General features: G+C 34.1%; 2 protein-coding genes across 6 annotated transcripts; one reads left to right on the top strand and one right to left on the bottom strand.

The window, feature by feature from the left end:
• The first annotated feature begins 1,107 nt into the window (after positions 1-1,107).
• Positions 1,108-14,469, top strand: l(2)k10201 (zinc finger protein 511 lethal (2) k10201). 5 transcript variants are annotated; one of them, XM_088225976.1, is made up of 6 exons: positions 1,108-1,129; positions 2,842-2,903; positions 7,859-8,021; positions 9,837-9,916; positions 11,856-11,974; positions 13,310-14,469. In XM_088225976.1, coding segments are annotated over exons 1-6 (807 nt in total). In that variant the 5' UTR covers positions 1,108-1,127; the 3' UTR covers positions 13,691-14,469. The 5 variants fall into 5 exon arrangements, with proteins under 5 accessions (XP_088082102.1, XP_088082106.1, XP_088082103.1 ...); XM_088225980.1 differs by lacking the exons at positions 1,108-1,129; positions 2,842-2,903 and adding an exon at positions 3,198-3,250; XM_088225977.1 differs by lacking the exons at positions 1,108-1,129; positions 2,842-2,903 and adding an exon at positions 3,276-3,603.
• On the bottom strand, positions 14,464-21,795 carry LOC148281835 (phosphoglycerate mutase 2-like). The gene is made up of 5 exons (XM_088225982.1): positions 21,606-21,795; positions 19,017-19,249; positions 18,508-18,699; positions 17,346-17,418; positions 14,464-16,166 (listed from the first exon to the last, which is right to left on the bottom strand). Exons 1-5 carry the CDS (start codon positions 21,703-21,705, stop codon positions 16,000-16,002), a joined length of 765 nt encoding a protein of 254 aa, XP_088082108.1. The 5' UTR covers positions 21,706-21,795; the 3' UTR covers positions 14,464-15,999.
• Positions 21,796-22,198: the final 403 nt, after the last annotated feature.

The following is a 22,198-nucleotide window of genomic DNA, read 5'->3' as shown; positions in this document are numbered from 1 at the left end:
TACTCTGTTATGCTGGAGATGGTTGGTTTAATTGGTGTCCTGACGAAGAGATGCGTAAGTCTCGGAACCGGTACACATAGAAAAGTCGTCAGTGGTTTTATACAAATATTTTATGTATTTATTTACTTTATGGTCTGCATTAATATACGGGTTGTTTAACCCATCGCGTTATGCAGACTGTAAATATAAGGTAGACGTTAATGAATAGAAAGCAGATAACTGCTAAATTGCTCATATGTACAGCAAAATAGGTCCATATTATCTGCAGAAGCCATATTAAGCAAACAAATTGCTCTATTAATGAGTGAATTCTGGATTGCATTCATACAGCTTCTGGGTGCGTAAAACAGTGCATGAGATCTCGCTCTAGTATAATTACTATAAGGAACATACAAACTGATCCCTTTCAGTATATTTGGATTATATATACCTCCAGAAATCAACTTATAGAAATGTTCATAAACGTAGAGAAAGTGAGGTTAGTATTCAAAAACGGACTAAAGTGGAGTTCTACCCTCTCTGTCTACTGTCTACCCCTATTGAGAAGGGGCGTGATGGTTTGTTTGTTTGTGTTTATAGTGATGTGTATATTGTAAAACAATTGATTTTTGTGATTTTTTGTGATTTGATGATTTGGCGGCCTCCGTGGTGTAGTGGTCAAGACGCTTATTTATTTATTTATTTATCAACGGACATTGTCCATGAATACAATTTATAAGGTTTAAATATTACAATAAAAGAATAGTTTAAAACATTTAAAAAAAAGAAAGAAGCATTGACAAACATAAGGGACATCGAGACAAGATCTGGACTATTTATTTAGTGCTCGTTTAAATAGTTGTAAACGCTTGACTCACACACGAAAGGTTCCGGGTTCGATTCCCGGTGAGAACACAAAAAATAAAATGTGATTTTTCTCAAGCCCGGGCGTTCTGTGATGTAATTCACCACTGTAATTGGGCCTCCTGGCCTGTTGTGGTGCAAAAAATTAATAAATAAATAAATAATAAAAGCAGAAAAAGCCTCCAGAGTTTTATAATATACATTTTTTCTGTTGGAATTGATAATTTTCAGCAATGAAGCGTACAGGGTTCATCAACAAAAACAATGAAGAATTCAACCATAGTATGTAAGTATCAAATACCTTTGTTCTCTATTTGAAATATTTTAAGAATATATTTCCATTACCAACCTCATTTTAGATGTTACAAATATTGTGCTGCCCTTAACAATGTGAAAAAAGATACATGCAGACATAGAATTAAGAATAGTCCAGAAGGAGCGTAGAATCATATTTAAATACACCGGACTGTGTCCAATAATCCCCCCACTATGCCACACTTTCAACGCGCGCATTCTTGATGTCGCCGCGTAATGTTTACCGATGGGAAAAAAAATAATCATTACACAAATGTTAAGGTGAGATAAGAAGAGGTAAGAAGAGTGAATGCGGGCAACAAAATGAACGGAGCACTAAGCACAGTAATTTCTGATGAAAATATGTCAATCGAAGCTAAACTGGCAGTGCACAACGGAGTTTTAGTCCCAACACTTATGTATGGAAGTGAAACATGGAACTGTCAGAGGAAGGATGAAAGCCGAGTGAAGGCGGTTGAAATGCGATCTCCTACACGAATGTGTGGGAAATAAATGTACGACAGGGTTATTTTATTTCATTAAAAAGCCAACAGACATTTTTCAATTTATAAGATACAATTATATCATAAATACATATGATGAAGTTTAATTAGAGGCTTCCACATAATATTGTAATTGTAAATGTTGTCACATAAAAATTATACATAACATAAAATAACTAATATAACCTGCATAATATAGGCTGCGGATTCAAGGCGCAACATCATAACTTGAATTATTTTTGGAAATTTCATTTTTAAAGGAAGTTAATATGTTATTAATATCGATACAATTTAATTTCTGATTACACATATTGCAGGTTCTATTTACAAATGAATTTTGAAAAGATTTGGTGGAACATTTAGAAATTTTCAATAGAGATTGGTTTCTGGTCTGCGTTACTGGGATGATGAATGATGAAATCAGGCGAGTGTAAATCTGAGTCAAGTATAATTGATGAGATCAAGAAAGGGTCTCTGAGACGGTTTGGTCATGTAGAACGAATGGACGACGAAAGAATGGTAAAACTATTATTTATTTATTTATTAACGGACATTGTCCATGTATACAATTTATAAGGTTTAAATATTACAATAAAAGAATAGTTTAAAACATTTAAAGAAAAAAGAAAGAAGCATTGACAAACATAGAGGGACATCGAGACAAGACAATTATACTCGTATATGGCGAAAATGAATGGTAATGTGAGACGAGGACGACCAAGGAAGATGTGGCATGATCAGATATACCAAAATCTTAAGTCTGGTCACGTCAAAAGCAGACAAAACCGAAGGGCATGTATGACAAGATGTATGAATGTGGAAGAAGCTAAGAATATATGCCAGGATAGACGTGTTTGGCAGTCCATTCTCTCTGCCTACCCCTACGGAGGAATTTCGGATGAGTGTTTTTGATTCCATAACTTTTCTCAGGTAAAAATCCTGAATAAGAAAATCAGGTAGAGCTAAGTCCACCTTGTGTAGTGGTTGGTGCATTCGCCTACCATTTTTGAGGTCCTGGGTTAGATTACCAGGGCAGTGCCCTATGCACCACAGGATGTGGATAGGGACATGATGTGAATTTTAAAGCAAGTACCTATATAATTTCGTAACATGAACGCAATAGTACTTTTCCCAACATTTAGGTACTTCATACTCAGTGATTTACAAGATAATTATAATTTGAAGCTTTTCTAATTTTCAGGAAAATCGTTGGTGGATATTCTCCTGAAAATGTTGGTTTACCAAGATCACACTACAGTGCAAGTAAGAAAATTAAAATCAATTAAAATTAATACATTATCATCAAATCATCAGTATTTTTTCTATCAATGTTACTTTCGCAACATATTGAAAAGCGGAACAACCGTTTCACTGTGGCTGCATATAATTAAACAGAACAAATACATAAAATGAAAGATTTTTATAAAATTAATTTGATTTACCACTTTAAAAAATAGGTAGGTACGTATTTCTGACAAATAAAATTCGCGAATCTGTGAAACCGAAATATTCGAAAATCGAACAGTCTGTGACAGCAACGAAAAAACAAGAGATTTCGTTTAATTTTTACCAGAATCGACATTAAAAACACAGTTTTCGCTCACCACAAGGTATCTGTATGTATTGAACTTTCCCATTATACGACAGCATTCCTAAACTCTAGAAAATGTATCAAGAAAACACCATTTTCGCATTCACATTTTCTCTAAAAACACCACATATGATATTTATTAGGTTAGGTTCGAAACATTCGACGAGGTTGACAGGTCGCAAGTGGCGAAGCGAAATGTCAAAACGGCTGTCAGGCGAGACCGACGCGAGACTCGAGTCGATGTAAACACGACGCGAATCCAATATAAATAACACAACAGTTGGTTTAAATTATTTGCATATGTGAATTTTTACGTGGACCGTATTTTTCAACTTTGCCGCACTTAAATTTAACGCGGCACCGCGTGCCAAGGTGAGTTGATTCACGAAGACTAATATTTACGTAACGTGAAGTAAAACGAAGAATTTACACACACAATACGTACCTTTCTTTGGCGTATTTCGTTCATATTGTACCGTTTATTTTTCACTGTTATTTTTCAATGATACGGTTCGATTCCTCCTTTCACTTTATTTGTATTCAAATCTTCCCAAATAAGTCGAAGACGCTTCGTTTGGAAAGACGACGCGGAACTGAGTTTTTCATGTATCAATAGATCTCTTTCCGTACGCGAGTTATGAGTGTATCAGTGTATGAACCTTGAACCGCAATAAACTATTATCATTTTTCTGAATGCTCATTACGTCAAGGTCTTATAATACTCGTAATTACAGTAAAGAAACAAGAAACCACGCCGGCGGCTACTGAACTTCAAATGACGGCAGAATTACGGAAAACTTAAATAATTAAAATTACTTCATCAGCATGATTTTTCACACTGTCATTGAAGTAAAAAATATCTCGTAACGATCCTACCGTTACATTTTGATTAACCTCATTTTCTGGCGACCACAAATTATTTATTAAAAAATTCAAGGTAATTTTTTGCACCGCTAATTCGCGCGTTCAGTGTTCAGTCCGTACCTGGCGGTGAGTACCGAGTACCTACCTTGAAATATTTTTTATGTAACACATGTTTTTTAGTTACCATTCCATATTTTTTTAAACTGCAATAGCTTCACATTAAATAACATCAATTTTTTAGTGGTAAGAACTTCTTTTTTTCACACCGAGTAGTGCATATTTATTTATTTATATAACACTATATACATATACAATTTATATTTATTTATTTTATCTGGTCTCCATATTATGATGTTCACATCAAAAATATTGAATCAGTTCAACATCGATTTAAAAAAAAAATAGGCTGGAGGTTGGGCTTATCCAGAGACCAATGTATGTATATATATATATATGTATACTTATATGTATATGTATGTATATGTATAATGAGTTAGAAACTAGCTTCAATATATCTTCTCTTCAAGACCGTCGAAATAAATCCGACCTTCTAGTCCTATTTGAAATTCTCAACTTACTCTTTGATGCGCCTGAACTACTGAGCTCGATAAAATTAAATATCCCAATCCAAACCTCAGACAAAACTTATTCTTTCATACCGATAACCATAGAACTAACTATGGTTTTCATTCTCCTATGCCCAGAATTCTTAGGTCTGCCAACAAACATACCAGTCTTGATTTCTTTGATAACAAGTTGTCTTCTTTCAAACGATCACTGAATCAAATTCAATTATAAACACCTCTCTCCCGCTTCCACTACCACAAAGTCTACTATGTACCATTGTGTCTTTCTACTTTCCTTTACAATAATTTTCTATCCATAAATATGTCCTTAAAAATGCCCACTGGGTGTATATATAAATAAATAAGGGCAGGCATATTGCCTTAAGGCAATTTCTTCCTACCTACCCAAATTGTTCAGTTTGAGAAAATTACATGGACATATTCTAGGTAATATGCAGAATTTTATAGTTTTATACAAAAATTTAATACAAAAACTAACTAAAAATTTACACTATACTATGAAGAGAGGAGAGGAGAGGGGATGGGCAAGAAAGAAGAAAGAGAAAGGAACAACTCAAACATTTAGATAGTGACATTTTAATTTTGATTTAAATATAAATAAAGAAGGAGCGGGGAATATTCCAAAATTGAGCAAAAAAATCTAAAAAATATTAAACATTCGTTTAATTCTTGGCAGGGGTGAGTGGTAACCAATATTTGATTTAAAGATTAACAAAAAAAAAATGTTTGGTGGTGTTGTGTTCTTCTACTTGGTGCAGAAAATTAATTTGTATAGTTAAGTTTGGTGCGTCTACGGATGAATGCATTATTTTATGTAGGTAAAGTATGTCTGATAATTTATGCCGGTTGGATAAACTAATGAAATGGAAATGTTTTAACTTATCATTGTATGTGTGTAAGGTGTCACTCAAACCATCTCAAAATGTAAGAGTCCGAAGCAATTTTCTTTGGACAGCTCGAATCGTATCTGAAAAATCTCTTTTTAGTATTTATCCTATATAGCCATATACAATCGTTTAACATAGCACCTATTTTTATGTACATTGTTTTGAAATTGATTTCACATTTGGAGACCTTACATTTTCATGGCGATAACAGTATCTTAAAAATTACAAAATCATTTCTAGTAAAAAACAAAAGTATATCAAAACGTGTGTACGAGATCAAATTGATAAATATGTATTATAGAGAACCGTGAAACAGCCATACATGAAAAATGTTTTATTATTAAGGCTGTAATCTGATAAAAAGTAAGGAAATTGTACAAATTTTCCATTTTAAAATGCCGTTCTTTAAAAATTAGGAAATTTAGCCCTACGGGAAATTGGATACAAAAAAATTTTCTTATGCGCTATAATAATTAGAGCATTAAGTTATATGGCAAAGTTTCTTGAAAATGTACAAAAAACATATTTAAATAAAAATAAACTACTTTGAACGACGTCACTAGTTCATATGAATCAACCAATGATAAGAGAGTTGTAGAAGATTTTCAGTTTACATATCGCCGACGGGCTAATCAGCCGAACCAACTGAGAAGAAGCGGAAGTGAACTTGAGACGTCATACGTGGATTAATAATAATATTTTTAAATTTGTAATTTTGTATTCCCGCAAAAACGGCCGCTCCATTGGCCACGCCCCTAATGCGTCACGATTCACGTTTATTTGTTCCTGACCATTCATATTTGTTTAGAACATTGTCACGAATCTTGACGTCACAACTGTCAAGGCCAAACATGTCTCTTTGAGACGAGACTTCTGCGAGCTCTATACGCATGCTTCCATCCACCCAACTCCCGAGTATTTAAAGCTGTCAACTTTCTCGATCCTCTGTCCATTATTATACAGAGGCTGATCAGGGTCAGGACAGGATTTGTTGCACAAGATCTGAGTCTTCTGAAATTAATACCACAATATCTCCTATATAAATGACTTTTTGATTGACGTTTTGAACAGAGTTTTGCCGACATAACTGCGAATAAATAAAAATGTTATATATCGAGTACAAAAGAAAAATAAGCATTTTAAATAGTGTATTTGTTGCACAAAAATCCAAAGTTAAAATAATACTCAAGAGTCCCGATACAGACATCTACTGAAGAAATATTCCACAAATCACAACTCCAAAGCAATTATACGCTAAAACAATACTCGCTTACATATTCAAAAACTATTCTTACTCAAATGAAAAACATAATCCCAACAATACAACACATACAAATAATACAATCACTAGATTCTCAACACAAAGACAACTTAAACAAATACAAAATAATACTACTTTCGGACAAAGGGAGTTTAGTATTATGCAATTAAAATGTATAGCCTACTTCCATTGTCTATTAAAACAATTAGAAATGAGAAAATGTTCAAAAAGGCCATAAAAAAATGGATAGTGGAGCTGGGTAGAAGTAAAATGGATTGCCTCATTCGCCCAAACCAATCAACTGCTCCATAAATGTATAGTTTATGTTATTTTGTTGTATGTTTAATAATATACATAAATGAGGAAGGTGTTGACTGCATTCTTAATCCATATTGGTCGGAGGGAGTCAGAAAATTTGTTGTCCGATGTAGAAGGACGTAAACTGGTTGCTTTTTTTACTAGTAATGACTTGGGACTTAGGATATAGAGATTTTGGTATTATTTATGTTTTCTCTGGATATTCATTGTTTACCTTTAAGACTGAAAAAGCACACATTATGATAAAACTGTAAATACTTTTAAATATCATTATAAAATACATAATTTACTGCCTTAGAACGGGGAAGCTATCCCTAGTTAGGCAGTTTAGATGAACCAACAGCAAAAATAAAAAATATGTATGCTTACTGTTACTACTGAATTAATTTGTTGTATAAATAATTACTTGTATATTGCTGTAATAAATATGTAAAATAATTTTTTAAAAAATAAATAAAATAAAAATAAAATTAAATATAAACTTTCTGAACATTTTGTTGAGTATCTCTGAGTCTTCTTTGTTTATTCTCACGTATAAAAATATTTTTTAAAGTATATTGTTAAGTGTCCTCGGCACAGACCCCAGTGAGGTCACATTATATTATTAATCTTTGTTAATAAGGGAAAAAATGAATAAATAAATAAATCACACATACTGTAGGGTATTTTTGGCCATCAAAATAAATAAATATTTATATGTTATTTTTTAGCAATGCAGCGTCAAGATTTGTTCATTGAGGAGCTGAAGGCTCACGGAGTTGGCGTTCGATCTCACACAGATAAATTCTTCATCAACAATAATCAACTCTATTCTCAGCTGGAGAAACGCCTGGGATTCACCGACTTGGATGATGAGAATTTGTGTCACTCTTTGTAAGTTCTCCTATTTTATATTTATTTCTTAAAACTTTAGTAGCAAAGGCGGCGTTGCCAATCCTGACGATTTTGGGTGAAATCTGCCGATTTACCGAATTTGATCAAAATTCTACCAATTTTTGAACATTTCCATTTTTTCCATAGATTTTTTTTACTATTTTTTTCTTCCCCAATATAGGCAATCCACTTAAAAATGAATTAAACAAATACTCACTTTTTTCTGTATGCTAAGAAAGCTGCTTTTTCTGCCATCTGTTTATTATTAGGAATACTACTTATTTATTTATTTATTTTGTTCATTAACGCCCAAAAGGCATTTACAAAAAATAAAAATGAAATACATGCTAACATACTAAATAATAAACAGAATATACAGAAAAAAATGGTGAAATTAGTTAAAAAGGATATGATAAAAAGTTTTACAAAGTAAAAAGAAAAAAACAATAACAAAGGTATGCAAGAAAAAACAGTAAGCATATAAACAAAAAATGCAAACATATAAGCTTATGAAATAAATTCTGTAAAGCAAACAATAAATAAAGTGTTACGGTAAGCAAGAAAGACATTTTTAAGTTAAATCAATAAACAAGCAAGCATATATTATCACGAAAAATAAGAAATAAAAATATGTATCTATGAAATGCGTATTTGCCAATACTACAGTGCAATTTGATATAATAGTAAAAAATAAAAAACTAGTATAAGGTAATAAAAATAAACAAGTAAGTATTTTTTTTTAATTTATGAAATTGAATTGTCAATAATAGTTTGATTGATTGATTGATTGATTTGGTGTTTATTTTGTAGAACTCTATATTTAAACTTAAAATATTATAAATCAAACGCTGATTTAAGTCTACTGAACACTTCATTTTATTTTTACAAACTTAAAAAATATTAAAACAAAAATTCCGTGACAATTGTTTCGCCTTGTTAGGGCATTTTCATACGATTGTCATGAAATTTTTGTTTTTATATTTGTAAAAATAAAATAAAGTGTACGGTAGACTGAAATCAGTGTTTGATTTCTAATATTTTAAGTTTTAATACTATTTATCCTTCGGTCGTACATAATACATACGTTGATTGGTTAGTATTAGTAATCACAATTTTTTTTTGTTTAAAAAAAAATAAATATTTGCGTTCTTATGATTTACCCAAATATTCAATTTTGAGGGCCATTTTCAACGAGTTGTAAATAAATCACTATTAGAAAATGGAATCGAGTTGGGGTAGAGTGGGATTCGAACCACAGACCTTTGGTCCGTGAGTCCGAGACACTAGCCACAGGACCACAACCCAATTCTGGCAATTTGTTTCTCAGAAACGGAAAGAAAATGGACTTCCTTCCAGTATGGTCTTTGGAAATCAGTCAAAATGAACAAGACATAGTTAATCTTCTTGCCTCCCACTTTTCATCCGTATACTCTTCTAATTGTCCACTGAATTATGTCAAAACATTTGACTACCATAATACAGTTGACCTTTGTTGTAGCTTCCATGTGCACCAACGATGTATTTAGTGCTCTCCAATCTCTCAAAAGTAAAACCAATACTGGTCCTGATTGTATTCCCGAAATATTAATGAAGAATTGTAGATTTGTTATTTCATTACTCCTATCTATCATTTTCAATATATCGCTTCAAGCTGATGAGTTTCCAGTAGCTTAGACGACTCGACGCTCGGCTCGCTAGCTGGAAATGCTCCCAAAAATTTAAATACTTTTGTAAATCTATTACAACCCAAATATTTTATTAAATAAAACCTTTCCTGTGTGGACAATTTTTTTATCTACTAATTTTTTTTTTTAGAGTGGATATTGCGTGCCATATTCCGGGATGTACAGCAAGATTCGACTCTCTCCCGCTTTACGAATCTCACTATAACACAGGTAAATTATTAAATATGGCATTGTGATTTATTTAAAACATACATCGTTGATGCTTCACCACAATCCATTTTGATTTACAGCACCAAATTTAACAGCCTCCTCAATATTTTTCTTTTAAATACTTAAAACATAATATTTTCATCTCTTTTGGTCATAACCAATAAATAAAGTATTTAAAATTAATAACAGGACAAGAATTTTTGTTATAACTAACGAAATATAAGTTTGAAATAATCCCGAGCGGATCTGGATAATAAAGCTGGTTTTGTATAAAACCAAGAGCACCAAAATTACATTGTTTTACAAACTTACGGATGTATATTTTTTTGTTGGCATTTGTGGGTGTACAAAGCCCAGAGTTCTTATCTAAAATGCATGCAATAAATATTTTTTTATGTATCAGCAGTAAGTGTATTTTTCTATTACTGTGCCGTGTACATAAATAATTTAAATTAAATGAAAAACGAATTGTTACCTTCCGATTATATGACAGGTGGCACTTATCATGATGTTCTATTGATAGAAAAACAATATTATAATGACTTTTTTAATTACATAAAGTAAATACTTTTATGTGAATCCCGATTGAACGGATAACTACAAAGAAATATAAAAACCACTTGATTTTAAAAAATTAAAACACGGTGCATTCAACAACGCTGTCCGACCAAAGATTCTCCCGAGGTTTTACGATCTAGCTGTATGCGCTCTAAGCTGAAAATGGAACATGGCATCAACAAATGAGGGACATCTTGACAGCTATTGATTGAGAGCTTAAAACGGTAAAGATAGCTCGTAAAACTACCGTGGCTGATGAGGATTTGAGTCAGTTTGTATCCAACTTGGTGCGTTTTCCTAAAATCAAAGGCACGAAAAATTGTTGAAAAAACAGTTAATACTGGTGTGCAAATTTTATTATCTCTTGTGTGGCTTTGATATCACACACTAGGCTATATGTCACACACGATACAAGACTATATATATCTATTATTTTGTTAAATGATGAAGTTGTATTTTTTGTGATCTTCATTTGGACATTTTCACACCAGATTTGGAAAGTAAAATTTGTATGACTATGCTGGATTTGAATACAAAAAACATTTATCCTTGCTACGCAAAGAATGAATGTGACGCCAATACAGCAGTAAATCTGTATAAGAGAGAGCAGCGTATCTTGATCATTTTTGTTACATGAATGTAAGATGATCAGTCTTACGCCTAAGGTACTAGTCCAGGGACTATGAAATATTCTAGTGTGAAAACAGCCTTTTAAATCAATATTTCATATCAACCATGTCGAGAATCGAATCCGAGACCTCTTGCATGGTAGGCTAGGCTAACCTTGCAATTTTTCTTGCCTACCTATTAGGTTTTCGTTTCAATAAAGAATGTATTTTTAATTTTTAGTTCTACTTTGGCAAACAAATGTCTATCGCAGGAGGCTAAACTAGCCGTTCACAATGGAGTTCTTGTGCCAAATCTAATCTATGGGAGCGAAGTATGAAATTGGAAAAATGATGATGAAAGTAGGTTAAATGCTGTCGAAATGCGATCCCCCAGGAGAATGTGTGGTAAAACGGTGTATGATATGTGCACAAATGTCGAGATCCGTAAACTGTGTAAGGCTGAGACATGCATTATCGACAGAATCAAGAAAGGAGTCCTGCGTTGGTTTGGACATGTAGAGCGAATGGGCAGCGAAAAAACGGCTAAAAGAATCTAGTTGTTGGATGCAGAAAACGAGGAAGACCGAAAAAGACATGGCACGATCAAGTCCATCAAATACTTGAAGATATGAATAATCGGCATGCGTGCATTAGAAGATGTATGAATGTAGAAGAAGCGAGGTCTGTATGCAAAGACAGAGTGATATGGCATTCTATCCTCTCTGCCTACCCTTACGGAGAAACAGCGTGATGGTTTGTTTGTTTTGTTTTAGTTCACAGATATCTTTGCTGCGAATGTAAGAAAAATCTGCCCAGTGCACATTTGCTGGATCTCCACTGCGCTGAATCTCACGACTCGTACTTTGCTGTTCAAGCGGAGAGAGGGCCAGCCGTAAGTTGTTTCAAAAATATGTAATATATAATATCAACACACTGTTCAATTCTTTCACGTTGACTCGAAATAATAAAATAGAAAAACTAAATCAAAAGAAAAAAAAAAATAAATGTAATTAAATATTTGTATATAACCACTTACCGACTTTTCTATGTCTACCGGTTTCAAGAAATACTACTCTCTTCGTCAGGACACCAATTAAACCAACATGCAAAACCCACTATACACCTTCACCATAGTTGTTGCACAAATATATAAAACCAACACGACATGCATTTTAATAAGCACATGCACTGATCAGATTATGAAAATATTTTAGGTATGTTGTTTGAGTAATAGGTGTAAACAGGGGAGGGGATGAAGGGAGGGGCGTGAGTTTAATAGATATAGGTTGACTATGAAAATGGAACATTGTTTAATGGGCTATATAGAAAGGTTGTGAAAGGCATGTGACGTTTGATGCGCCTATTAAAATGCACGTTGTGTTGGTTTTATATTTTCGTGCACCAACTATGGTGACGGTGTATAGTGAGTTTTGCATGTTGGCTTCATTAGTGTCCTGACAAAGAGACGGGTACATCTCGAAACCGGTAGACATAGAAAAGTCAGTATGTGGTTATATACAAATATTTAATAATATGTAAAGTTGCAACAACACAACACCTTTTACATTAATTTAATTTGTTGACCAGTTTCAGAACATGACTGTTCTCTTTTCAAGGCTTAAAAATTAACTCACACTAAGTAAACAATGCTTTCGAAATGTTTGTAGACAGGATGGATTTTTTTGAATTCTCATTTTTGACAAGTAAATATGAAAGTCTGGGCATTTACAGGGCTTAAGACCTGTCATTGGCTGGTTTAAGTAACCACTTTACACACTGTGTAACACTCACCATTCTGCCTATGTTTTAACACCCACATTTCCGCAATTCTTCCATCTTTTGACATGCTGCATCTGGTTCAGCCGGATGAATCTCACCCACATGATTCAGGTTTCAGCTCTTTTACTTCACAAAGGTCAACAGCTAATGACGGATCATAAGCCCTGTAAATGCCTAGACTTCCATATTCCCTTCTCAAAAATGTTTCCCCTCTCTGTTGCAACAAAATCAGATCTATTTTTATTATTATTAATCTTTTCATACATTTTTGAGAAACTTCGCTGTACGATTCAATGCCCTTAATTTTTGCCGCATGTAAGAAAAAAAAATTTATCTATTTTCCTGTAGCTCTGAACTTTCCCATCCATTGAAAATGGCCCCCATAGGAATCATGAAAATGCATATATTTTTTTTTTAAGTTCACACGCATTTTATTTCCAACTTTCAGTATTGCTGCTACGTACAACAATGCCCTGTCAAGTTCTTGAATCCGGAGGAAAGGCGAAGACACTGTATCAAAGTTCACAAGTTCCCCGCGGACTTCAGGTTCGATGCCCTGCGGCAACAGAAGAAGAAGACCAAGCCGCCGCGGAAGAACAAAAACCCCAGGAAACACTCGGCCACCGCCTCCGACACTCCCGAGAAAATGATAACTGAAGACGTAGGAACGTGTTCTAAGAAAGCGGCCAATGTTCCAGTATCTAAGCATTTTAGTTTCGGGCATTCGAAAAACAGAGGATTCATACGAAGCCCTATCGAGAATGCAGGAAAAAGCGTATTGGAAACTGAAGATATGTTTGTAGATTTAAAAGCTAGTCTTCCCGAATAATAGATCTGAAATAACATAATTTTTTTCTATATATTTCTTGATCAAACCTGCACAGGGCCTGCTACTACATAATGTATGTAATAAAAGATGTATTCTTATCTTCCTATCTATAATATGTTTTAAAAGAACGCCATATAACTCTGTCTTTGCAAACAGATCTCGCTTCCTCTATACTTAAACATCTCATGCACGCATGCCGATTATTCTAACCTTTTACATGTCCATCTTAAGTATTTGTTTCGAGTCGCTCTTCCTCATTTTCTGCATCCATCAACATTCCCATCCTGAATCTTTTAAGCCGTCCTTTCGCTCTATATGTCCCCTTGATTTCTGCATCCCCTAACACCGTAAATCTTTTTAGCCGTTTTTTCGCTCGACATGCCCAAACCATCACCAAACTTAATTTGGATTAGACATTTGTGCACCTATCATACATAATTTTACTACATATTCATCTGAGAGATCGCATTTTGACAGCATTCTACCCACTTTCATACTTGTTTTTCCGATTCCTATACATCAGGGTCGGCACAAGGACTCCATTACAAACTGCTAATTTTGTCTCCTGCGACAAACATCGTCAAGAATGATTTAAATGCACCGTTCACTCTGTTCCTGGAACTCACCCTTCTGTCAATATCTTTCTCATTCATTCCATCCCTAGTAAACATACTTCCCAGAAATACAAATTTCTCTACCTTTTTCAGTTTCAAATGGATCTAAGATTTAAAATACTTATTTTGTACCTTTATATAAAAAATAAAAACAAATTATTTCAAGTATTGTCTATTTATTTCGAACATTTTTCACAATATAATAAATAATTAAAAGATTTCAAATAAATAACGGAGCTCTCCAAATGCAACAGAACCAGTGCTAGAAAAACACTAGACAATCACACGACAATAAATATGCATAAATATTATGTTGCCATTTTATTACAACAAATGGCCAGATATAAAATACGATCAAATTAAACTGTCAAGGTTTTAATTTGGTTAAGGATATCACACACGGATGGCGCTAATCAACAAAATAATATAATTATTTATCAAGAGTCAATGACGTATATTTAAATAGACACGTTACAAGCATCTTTCGTACCTTCATTCTCTAATATACTTTTATCGTGATCAGATTTGATGCTACGCACATTGATAAATATGTATGTCTTTTATTTGGTGGGAAATAATGTTTCACACGCAGCGGTCGGTAAATGTAAAGCAGCGTAAAAGGGCGCTTTGAATTCACAGCAAACTGGCATAGACAGTTAGTTTTTTTTACTCTACTAGGCGTTTTGCTTTTCAATGCTCATTTTCAGAATGTAATTTGAACCCATTGTTCTATGAAGCATCATCTCTACTTGATATATACACGCTACTGTGAGTGATGAAAATGTTTTGATTGCCCTGCAACTGTGAAAAACAAAACAGATATTTATATATACGCCCAATGAGCATTTTTAAGGACATATTTATACATAGAAAATTATTATAGAGGAAAGTAGAAAGACACAATGGTATAAAGAAGACTCGGTGGGAGTGGAAGCGGGAGAGAGGTGTTTATAATTGAATTTGATTCAGTGATTGTTTGAAAGAAAACAAGTTGTTATCAAAGAAATCAAAACTGGTATGTTTGTTGGCAGACCTAAGAATTCTGGGCATAGGGGAATGAAAACCATAGTTAGTTCTATTGTTATCGGTAAGAAAGTTTAATATATTGTTTAATTCATAATTACAAATCCAATTAATAGGATATGTACTAAATTAGTTGTATTTTTTAAGCACATTTCACAAAACTTTGACAGCTGAAAGCTATCAGCTAGTGTTGTATCGTATATATGGAAACGAGTTAAACATAAATTAATACGAACTAAGGAAATATGTGCATTGTATATCTCTTCCTTACACAAATGATCGTATGTGTATTGTGATTCTTCTGTTTTTTTTTTCAAATTGTTGAGGGTAACGCATTTGAATTGACTATTTCCAAAACCAGTTATCTCCTTACGGCTGGCATAGGTAAATAGCTGGTTTTAAAATGTTTCGAGACAGGGAACAAAGAGATAGGAACGCAGAGTTATAAAGTGGAGACTGTAGGATAGTAAAAGAGCGGCAGCATCTGTGTCGTAGGAAGAAAATAGGCTAGAAGAACGTGTCTATTAATTATAAGCCAATGTCATGAGTATTTAATCCCACAACCGCTTGAAGCTTTTGTTGGGAATTCTAATGTATGACTTGGATGGAATGGCCATCAGCTGGATAATGGTGTTTGCGACATGTTGATGAACGAGTTTCCGGGTCGGGAGTTCACTTCGCCTTTCCCTGGGCAGCTACGGCGGCCATCGCCTTCTTGACGGTTTCCTCGTCACCGAGGAACTGCATAGAGACGACCGGTTTGAAGTTCTCGTCGAGTTCGTAGACAAAGGGTATTCCGGTCGGGAGATTCAGTTCCATGATGGCTTCGTCACTCATATCTGAGGGAAAATAAATAATGTGTAATTATCAAAAAAACAAACATTAACTCGGGTTGTGGTCCTGTGGCTAGTGCCTCGGACTCACGGACCAATGGTCCGTGGTTCGAATCCCACTCTACTCCAACTTTATTTCCATTTTCTAATAGTGAGTTATTTACAACTCGTCGAAAATGGTCCTAAAAAATAAATATTTGGGTAAATCATAAGAACTCAAATATTTTATTTTTTTTAAATAAAAAAAAGAATTTAAGGGTGATTTTTCCAAGTAAAAATTTACGAATTTTAAAGTAAGAATGCCATTGAAATCACAATAATTAAAAGCTATATTCAGACTAGTTATAAACAGCAAGAATGTTTGTTCACTATATTTGATACTATAAGGCTTTAAAATTTCACATTTTTCCTCAAAAATCCTTATTTTAATAAAGATGTTCATGATTGCGAATGAACAACGTCACATAAAAATAATCACTTTGTCCGTATGGGCGACTATTAGCCGGTGGCGTATTATTACCCATATTTCTTTTGCTTCTTGTTTTTTTCATTCATTTTCTTTGACCCCATTGAATTTTGAATGTTTTTAATACATTAAAAGCCTACAATATTTGAGTTTGTCCAAATGTTCGTAGACAAAAGACTGGATTTCACCCCCTCGGGAGTCATTAAGATTAACAAATTACAGCGGGGATGGAGAATACCTTAAATAATCTGTAAAGTGGCCACTTAAACCAGCCAATGACAGGTCATAAGCCCTGTAAATGCCTTGACTTCCATATTCCCTTATGTAAGGTATTCTCCATCCCTGTTATAATTTGTTAACATTAAGCCTAGTTCCACATTGTTTTCCCACAATTAACGTCAGAGAAATTTACAATCCGCACTGAAAACTGACAGCTCGAGAGTCTGAAATTAGTTTCAATCACTTTTTTAGAAATTTGTAATTTTAAAAACAGTTTAATGTGTTTTACGGACATCTTTTGCCGCCATTTTCGTGTTTTTGACAACTCAAGAGTCCGAAGTTAGTCACTAATCATTATACCAACTTGTTGGTCGGAAAAAATTGCAATCCCCACTGAAAACTGACAGCGCATGAGTCTGAAGTTAGTCTCTATCATTATACCAACTTGTTGGTAAGTTAAATCAATAAAGTGGTTAAAATAGGATTTACTAAATACTCACTATCCAAATGTTTGACAATCCCTCTCAAACTGTTTCCATGGGCAGCGATGATGATTTTCTTGCCTTCCTTCATCTGAGAATAAAAACAATTGGTCAGAATATTGCTAAAGGAAAGTGATTGAAAACAAAGTCAAATACAAAGTCTTTAAAAAGGACCATTTCGTTAGTGAACGTTCTAAAAACAGTTTGATTGAGAGATAAGGCTTGCACATATCGCACCTTTAGGACAAAAACGACTCAGCTCAAAAAATCAACTTTTTGGGAAACTGCAAAAGAATGTAAATTGTAACACCTTCGTATTCTTTCGTCGATTGTTTCGTATTTTTCGAAATAAGCACAAATTTTGAGTTAAAAATTATACTGAAGGCATTCAGCTATGTATCTATGAAAAAAAAAGAGTAGAAATATGAATTATTATGAGTTTAAACAAGACATTTATTTAATGAGTCATTATTAGATTGAAAAAAAACAAATGCATTTTGATAAATAAGTCAGATCAGGTCACCAAACACATGTTTTTATTTATTCAATAATTATCGGTAAGTCGGAATGAAACAATCACAAAGCTATATTGTTTTAATATTTTTAAAAACAAAGTAAAGTTGCCATTTGTATCGGAATAAAATTGACTCAACTAGCTTTCGGACACTATATGTTTGTCTGCGTTGCGTCCTTCACACAGCAATATAAACACAACGCTAATAGCATGGCTTCCGTGCTGACACGGAACCTAAATTCATTGAGTAACAAAGAGAACGATGTAACGGTTTTGTCATGTTCCCACCCAAATGTTGCATTTTTTTAAATGCAGAAAGATGGAAAATGTTCATTGAAGTAGTTTAATGATCTTAACTCATTTTAAAGCTTTTTAAGTAATTTTCGTTCTAAATGTGCGATATGACATTCTATCTCCTCTGCCTACTCTTATGGAGAAGCTGTGTTTGTATGTTTGTTTGTTGTATTATAATGATTAATGTTTTAGCAGACTCGATAGGTTTCGATATTGATTTGCTAGTGCCTCCCCATCCAATTATGCCATAATTTATAAATAATTGAGTTAAATAAATCAATGATTTTTTGGACAACTTTTTCATTCAACACACAAGATAGGGACATATCAGCTGATAATTGCCTGCTCCCAATTTAATAATAATAATAATACCTGCGGGATGATGACATCATTCCAGTATGGGAGTGTACGCAGGATGGTGAGCTTTAGACTCTCGCATTTGGGGAACTCTTCAACCTTCAGGCAGTCGGCATAGCGGGCGTCGTTGACAATGGCGTTGTAGTACGCATGCTCAGGAGTCATCTCTGGAGGGGGGACGTCGAAACTGCGACGCCAGATGTGCACCTATCCACCACAAAAAGAACATGGATTAATTTATTTTTTTAATTGGCTTCTTTGTAGCTACCCAAATATTTAAGTCTACATTTTTTACACGTCTAAATCAGAATTTATTTACGGTTCAATGAACCTTTTACAAAATTATAATAAAAGCAGTGAAAATTTTATTTATTCATATCAAGATTCGCGTTAAAAAATATATAAAAAAACAACGTATCCCTAACTCTATGAGGCCAAGAGCCCTGTATTGAGTCTCCTGCAATGGTCTCTTCCCTTAGACAAAATCCAAAATTGCACACCTTTCAACATTATCATTGAATTACCTGTTCCTCTCCATATTTGGCAGACGTCTCTGCCTTGTTGAGGCCCGTGAGTCCCCCGTAGTGGCGCTCGTTGAGCCGCCACGTCTTCTGCACCGGCAGGTCGGTCTGGCCGGTCTCGGCGAGGGCGGCGGCCAGGGTCTTCTGCGCCCGAGTCAGCAGGGATGTGTGCGCAATGTCGAATGTCAACCCGGCCGCCTTGAGAGCCTTACCCGCGGCCACAGCCTCCTCCTTACCTGTAGGGAAAGTAATGTATAAGAAAATATCTTAAAGCCAGCAATAGGCACCCCTATCTATTTATGTGGATGAACCTTTCCAAAACTTCTAGATGTAGGTTCTGCAGTGCAGATGAGGAAACACCTATATGCATTCTATGTGAATGTGACGCTTTACATAATAAAAGGAGCCTCATCCTCGGGGGATCGCAGGTCAAACCTGAGGATGTTAAAGAGCTCGCCCCCTACCTAATAGCCCGATACTTTACGGATCTGGGCTTGGGGGAGATTTAGCAAAATGTAAACTCTCGCCTTCCACACAGTAGCCAGGCTCTTTATAGACCTGGGCTCGGGGGGCAAGAACTATTCACGAGGACCCGTCACAATAGATCTTCACAGGTCGCAGTGACGTCAGGAGCTTGCATAGCACTGACCCTCTACCTCTAAGAATAAGAATAGAATCTATTGAATCTGAAGCAAGGCTACCATTTCGTAAGAAGACAAATACACAGAAATCATCGATACACCGAGCTGTACAGTTATATATAAGGAAATACGTTTGGAAATAAGAGAACAAAAAAATATAATTTCATTTAAATGTCAATTAAAAAAACATGTGTTTAGCAGATAAGTTAGTTTTTAAAAAGTAATCTTATTCGTGTTAGCTTTATAGAAGTTTTCTTTTTAAATGTACGTATATTGTTTAGAAGTGTTAATAATTAGTATATGTTTTGATAATAATTAGATATAAGTTAATATGAGGACATTCATATATTATGTTTGTACTATTTTAAGACTAAATAAAATTAATGTCGGCCTTGTGGTGTAATGGTCAGCGCATTTGCCTACCATGCAAGAGGCCTCGGGTTCGATTCCTGACATGGTTGACATGAAATATTTATTTAAGAAGGTGTTTTTACACTAGAATATTTCATAGTCCCTAGACTGGTACGTAAGACTGATCACCTTCCTTCATGTAACAAACATGATCAATGCAGTGCCCTATGCACCATCAGGTGCAGAAAATTAATGATGATCCATTAAATACATTTTTACAGTTTCAGTTTTTTTTTCAATCTGGGTCCAGGCGGATGTAGAATACAGTTCTGTGAATGAAGTAGAACCAGAATCCTAGATGAGTGTTTTTTCAGGTAAAAATCCTGGATAAGGAAATCGTGTGAAGATAAGTCCAGTCCGCCTCGTTGGGTAGTGGTTTGCACGTTTGCCAACCATTCTCGAGATCCTGGGACCGATTCCTGGCAGGGCGGACGTGAAATATTGATGAAAAATGGATTGAGTGGCCACTTTACACAATGCCTAACATTCACCATTCTGTCCATGTTTAAAATGTTAAGTGTTTTCAGGCGTTGCCTAGTAAGTCAATAATGCAGCTAAATGAATCTCATCCACATCACAACATGGGCAGAATGGTGAATGTTACACAGTGTGTAAAGTGGCCAGTTAAACAAGCCAATGGCAGGTCATAAGCTCTGTAAACGACTTCCATATTCCCTTTCCAAAAATGATTTTCCTCTCTGTTGCAATAAAATTCAAATTTAAGTAAAACAATAAAATAAAAATAAAAATTTGATATAAAATACTGTACTGGTTTGTAAAATATTTACAGTAAAAAGAACCAACTAAGTATCATCTTTCAGTTATGACCTTTACGAAGGTCGCAGAGCATTGTCAAATCATTGCAGTACTAAATAACCAGCAAATATATATATATATATATAAATATTACAAATATCTATTAAAAGTTGATATCGCGAGGTTACAATTAAAGCAATTGTTTCGTATTTAAAAATTCGTAAGAAAAATAACAACTTACAATGTAAATTACATTATAACTGCTAAAAATTTAATAATTCATTTTAGGGTAATTATGTGGCATTATTAGATCACTGAGATTAAATTAATTTAAATGGAAGAACTAAAACATATCAACGTGCCCCGTAATGATGCTTACTTACTTCATTAGTTTAAAACATTTTAAATAAAGAATAGATTTTAAAATGTGTAATTCATTTCTTTTCCTTCTCATCGAAATTTGCCATGTTTTTATAATTATTAAATGATATTTAAAAAGTTTGAGATTTAATTTCACGACTCCAATATCGGTGCTAAGCGTAGTATTTTTTCAGTGTATTATTTTACATTTTCTATGCCAATTAAAAGTGTTTTGACAAGTGTAGATATTGTGTAATAATTCAAATTAACCTATGAATAAAATTTAGGTCTCTTTATTGCGAAACTCGTATGAATTCAATGCACATACCAAGTGACATTTTACAGGAAATGTTGAATTATAATATATAAATATAGGATAGTAATTGCCCCTAGCATGAATCGTTTAAAAATAAAAATATTTTACCTTTATCGCTCAGCTCTGCGTCAAACCACCCGCAGAATAAATTCTTTTGATTCCACTCGCTCTCTCCGTGACGGACCATAACAACCTTGTATTTAGCCATATTTTATTATTCGGAATTTAAATTTCTACTATTTTTGCCGGCAAGGCGCGGAATTCAGCAAACCGGAGAAAATTTGGAGGAAACTGAACTGACTTTTCTGACCTCTAAATAGCTAAGGTCATTATTTATTTTATGGCTGTTCAGCGAAAAATATTGCGTGCTAAAAATCCAAGAGCATGTAGGTAGGTAAATAAAATTAGAAAAAAATCCGCGAATTCCTGAGGGGGGTAACCCAGCTAAAATGCTACAAATACGAAAAAACGTCTTGATAATAACCATCAATAGTATGCTAATACTAATAAAAGTGTTCAATAATATTTTTTGTTTTTTGTCAAATACACACATTTTTTCAAAAAACACTGTTGCTAGAAGATGCTATTTGGCATCGCGATACTCTATCTGCCATACGTTGAACAACACTGATTGAAAATCTGTCTGAGGCGATGGTATTTTGGGAGCTGGAATGCATACAAATTGTTATGCACGAAATCCA

The sequence above is a fragment of the Micrasema longulum genome, unplaced genomic scaffold (assembly GCF_059751315.1).
Source record: "Micrasema longulum isolate JH-2025_06_02 unplaced genomic scaffold, ASM5975131v1 h1tg000403l, whole genome shotgun sequence".
Lineage (NCBI taxonomy): Eukaryota > Metazoa > Arthropoda > Insecta > Trichoptera > Brachycentridae > Micrasema > Micrasema longulum.
Note: the sequence above shows the minus strand (reverse complement) of the source record. Positions and strands in the feature narration are given on the sequence as shown.